Below are 5,029 nucleotides of genomic sequence, written 5' to 3'. Positions count from 1 at the left end.
GTGTAACACACTATCAAAAATCTGCATGTACTAAAACAAGTTTTCTATTATCTTCCGGAATAACCATAATTTTATCCGGTTGTTCACATTTATGAAATTCAAGTTGGGCTCGTAAGAATAAGTTTGGTGCATTGAACCTTATATGACTGCATAAATTTACGAGAAATTACACTCTACACATTAACTCTTTAGTGTATTTAGCTCCATACACATTTACGTACTTCTAGGCAATATGTTAGACTTGCTTGGACGAAACTACCCCTACCGTATTCTTATCGTTTTGTTTCTCTCTACATTATTTTATTACTTTTGTGTTTAACCAAAACAACACGAAACCACTTTTTGTCAGACAAGTTGAAACCTATCACTATCCTTACATTCTTAACTTTCGATAACTACTTTCTAACCCTTCTCATCATCTTTCATCTATATATATTGAGACTTATTCTTCTAAATCCATCCATCTCAATCGCTTTCTACTTTCTATAAGTTCTTCCTCTTTTTAGTAGTGTAGATCTTGATTTAACTCCATGTCGTCAGGCGCCGATGAAGCCCCACATCTTCAATTCTCACCTCGCATGTTCGCCGTTGGTGATGAACCACTGGGAATTAGGGTTACTCCATATCATAAACCATCTGCCATCACCAAAATTCTAAACGCTCTAACTGAAGATGAAATCGAAGCTATCCGGAAGACCGCTTTTGGGAAACTGGTGGAAATTTCCGATAAACCGTCATTCTATGGCCGATTTGGGAGGTTTCTTATATCAAGACAGTTGAAGATCGTGAAGAAACACGAAGCCTGGTTTCTTTTTGCCGGTAAACCAGTTAGGTTCTCCATCAGAGAATTCGCGATGGTGACCGGCTTCAACTGCCGGAAGTATCCTACTCATTCAAAGAAAAGGAGCACGAAGAGTATAACTGAGAAGCCATATTAGGGTGAGCTTTTTGGGTTAATGAATGAAGTTCCAGTAAGCTATGTTGTTACCATGCTAAGGAGGAAAACAGCTACGGATCCAGAAATTAGGTTTAAGTACGCCCTGCTTGCTTTGCTCTCAGCCGTTATAGTGCCAACGTCTCACAATCCGCAAATTGCTCACCAGCATGCCGAGAAGATTAAATATGTTGATCAGTTCCTTGCGTTCCCGTGGGGGCGGGCTTCCTTTGACATGCTTATGAGCAGCATAAAAGAGAGAGATGAAGTATCACTATCACAGAACACCATTGCCCTCAAAGGGTTTGTGCTATCATTACAGCTTGTAATGATTGAAGCTGTTCCTTCACTTACTGGAGTTGTTGAAGATGGTGGTTCTTCTGCCTCCGACGGCGATGAATCTGATGATGAAGATGGAAAGGGAAAGAAAAGTATCAATACTGGGCATGCAAGTGATATTGATACTGTCGCGAAGGTATACATTTCAAGTCTATATAGGTTACAATGTTCACAATTTGCCAGTAAGTTGATGATGGTCTTTTTGTGCAGGCTCACATTGTTTCTATTATCACTGCGGGAGTTGAAGAATTTCATCTCAATCCCGAACTCGGATCTTCCGATGACGATGAAGATGTGCTTGTAGCCAATTTGGTCAAGTGTTTGGAAGATGGATTTGCGTTTGCTAATTCCCATTTTACCGGTGGAGCTACCAAAGCTAACGTGAACCGAATGCGTGAAGACGGTAAAACAGGAAAAAACCGGTCACGAAAGAACACCAAAGTGAACCTGAAAGAGCCTGTCACGGACGCCGTCAACGCTGATTATGTTGCAGACATTGTAAGAAAGAGTGTCTCAGCAGAACTGTGCAAGATGGGGGAACAAATCAAGAATCTCAGTGACAATGTAACGACCTCGCATCAGCTTGTGCGCACCGACATCCAAGGCATGTTCCAGAATTTTTAGAGGGATATTACGAAGTTTGTCACTCCCCTTTGCACTGCCCCACATATTCCCCCACCACCTCCTACCCCACACTCTACTCAGTTTGGAATGAGAAACCCGTCGGGTAGCACCACTCCTGCAAAACGCAAATAACATCATCAATGAGGCTGTTCGTTTTGCAAATCAGCACTCACTCCAAACAATGAAGATGACCTCACCCTGCATTTTCTTTAAACACAACCTAATTGTCACCATATGTGGTGATGCAACTCTTTGATGTCATAGGGTATAACGGCCGAAAAAGGGGTAGTCGAAGAAACTAATGATGATGATGCGGACGTCAATCTCGAATCCGAACAGAATGTAATGGAACTTCTCTGAAACAACAAATGACTTACTAGCTCCAAATATATTTCTTTTTGAATTGGTAGCTCACCTCGACGGGAAATAGATTGCACCTACTTGATTTGATTTGCTAGGATGTACGTTAGTTTGATAAAAATATTAGTACACTGTACTCTTTAATTATCGCATGCCCTGCAACATTACTGTTTGCTAACGTTTGGATTCATGTGTAGGCCGATGTCCTTTCAGACATAGACGCTCCTGCTGTGGAGACCAATCCTCATCTACAAGACAGTGTAAGTAATCTGAAAGAACATAGGATTTACTTATCTGAAACAACAAATATGACTTACTAGCTCGAATGTAAGGGAACTTTTCTGAAACAACATATGACTAACTAGCTCCAAATATATTTCTTTTTGCATTGTTAGCCCACCTCGACGGGAATTAGAATGCACCTACTTGATTTGATTTGCTAGGATGTATGGTAGTTTGATAAAAATATTAGTACACTGTACTTTTTACTTTTCGCATGCCCTGCAACATATTGTTTGCTAACGTTTGGACTCATGTGCAGGCCGATGGCCGTTCAGACATAGACGATCCTGCTGTGAAGAACAATCCTCATCTACAAGACAGTGTAAGTAATCTGAAACAACATATGATTTTCTGAAACAACAAATGTGTTGGTAGCACCCTTTTTTTTTTTTTTTTTTGAATTTTAGGATTTATGTTTGTTTGCCAAAGATATAAGTAGACTGTTCTTTTTACGTTTAGCATGTCTTTTCAACATTAATGTATGCTAACGTTTTCGACTCATGTGCAGGCTGATGTCCTTCCAGACACAAACGCTCCTGCTGTGGAGACCAATCCTCATCTACAAGACAGTCTAAGTAATTTGTGTCAATTTTTTAATGTATGCTAACCCTCCTCTCCACTTGTTATAAATTTTAGAAGATTAATGAGGTGTTTTGGATGGCGAATTTGTTAGCTAAATGCTAACCATATCTAATACCAACGTTATTATAATATCAATATGCCTCTTCAGGAAAATCACCCAAAATCAAAAGAACCTACCGATGTTGGTCATAGTCGAGTCCCACTCGTGGCTGAAAACGATCCCATATCGAAGGACAGTGGAGACACTAGTCTTGCATTTCCTAGGCCAACATTTTCCCTTGGCCTGACGCAGGAAGATCCTCAACTATCCAAAACTAGTGCACCTGACAGCGAGGACTATGGTGATGAACATATGACAGTCGATCCACCACCCACTTCCAATGAGAACGATGCTCCAGCGCCGCTTTACAGGAAAAGCAAGCGTCCACGAGTTGTTCCTCGGTCACTAGTTTGTGATTACCAGTGTGATAAACGTATACTGGTGCGTGCATGGGAAGCGCATGTATTCGCCACTAGAAGGGTCCCCAACATTGACTACGCTGTGAAATTCGCTAAACTTTCATCGAAGCTAGAGTCCCCAATGTAAGCACAGTCTATTAGATTTGCTAATTCAAATATTGGACTACATCCGTTAGTTTAGCCTACTAAAACTTTTTTTTTTTGAACAAACCTTCCTTTCTTAAATTGAAACTTAAACAGAGTTTGAGAGGCTCTGCAGTGCAGCCTTAGCTAAAGCATCTGCATCCTCATTGAAATCTCGGGAAATAAATTCAAAAGAAACAGAAGTGAACAAGGTACATAGTTGATTAATATCAAATAGAACTCCTTGGGCTTCCACGATCTTCTCTTTAGTATTGATGGCCATAATAAGGGACTTGGAATCTGACCGAATAGCCAGTTTGCGCAAACCCAATAGCCTTGCTGCCTTCAGGCCAGCTTTAGCCGCTAGTGCTTCTGCAACCAAGGCAGAGCTGACATTGCTGCGGTTTGATGAACATTGTTGGAGAGTCCTGCCGGTGGTGTCTTTAAAGATGCAACCAAATCCTCCGCCACTGGTGCCAGCATTCCATGCTGCATCTACAAAACACTGAGTCTCCATACCACTATGGCAAGTAGGTGGTGCCTGACGTCCTTTCTGTGGCGTCTGCTGTTTCCCTTTCTCTCTTTGTGCTGTCTGCCAAATCCTTGCTTCTTTCAACGCTAGAGTCACCAACTCCTGCTCAGATCCCTCCCGGTTCTCAAATACAAGTCTGTTTCGAGCAATCCACAGGTACCAAAGAATCCATGGGTATAGGGCTGTTTCATTAAGACCTGATGGTGGCAGATTAATCATTCGTCGAGAAGCTTGCAATAGGTTCTCTGGAGAAATGACGGTGGTAGGGTCCGGTTTATAAAGAGCAGGAACTAAGTGCCAAACACGACTCGCAAACGGGCATTGCAGGAGCACATGCCGTTCTGTTTCCATAAGGCCACATCTCTTGCATCTCCCTTCTACTTCAACGCCTCTTCTTACTAGGTTTGCCCCCACAGGTAAAACTTTACTTTTGATCTTCCAAAGGAAATGTTTCAGTTTCGGTGAAGCCTTGATTTGCCAAATATATAAGTTCCAGTTGAAGTCCACTTCTTCCTGGTCACGGTTTAATCTCCATAGGGCATAACCGGTCTTGGTTGAGTAAGTTCCATTCCTAGTAGGTAACCACACCAGTTCATCCTCCATGTGGAACTCACTCGGGATCAGTTTCTTAATAACCTCCTCATACTGAGGCAAGTGCAGTCTGACGGCAGATAGATTCCATTCCATTGTGCTCGTCTCCAGAAGATCAGAGACTTTGAGATCTTTGTTTGAGTCCGTTGGAGGTCCCATAGGGCACAGAGGATGTTTCGTTGAGAGCCAGGGGTCAGACCAAA

General features: G+C 42.0%; 1 protein-coding gene across 1 annotated transcript; it reads left to right on the top strand.

Moving 5' to 3' along the window:
- The first annotated feature begins 530 nt into the window (after positions 1-530).
- Positions 531-3,707, top strand: LOC106350294. Its single transcript, XM_048757413.1, has 8 exons — positions 531-915; positions 967-1,409; positions 1,484-1,837; positions 2,162-2,239; positions 2,455-2,517; positions 2,799-2,861; positions 3,048-3,137; positions 3,270-3,707. The coding sequence occupies exons 1-8, from the start codon at positions 531-533 to the stop codon at positions 3,705-3,707; spliced, it is 1,914 nt and encodes a 637-aa protein (XP_048613370.1).
- The last annotated feature ends 1,322 nt before the right edge of the window (positions 3,708-5,029 follow it).

Source organism: Brassica napus, chromosome C5 (assembly GCF_020379485.1).
Source record: "Brassica napus cultivar Da-Ae chromosome C5, Da-Ae, whole genome shotgun sequence".
In the NCBI taxonomy this organism is placed as follows: domain Eukaryota; kingdom Viridiplantae; phylum Streptophyta; class Magnoliopsida; order Brassicales; family Brassicaceae; genus Brassica; species Brassica napus.
Note: the sequence above shows the minus strand (reverse complement) of the source record. Positions and strands in the feature narration are given on the sequence as shown.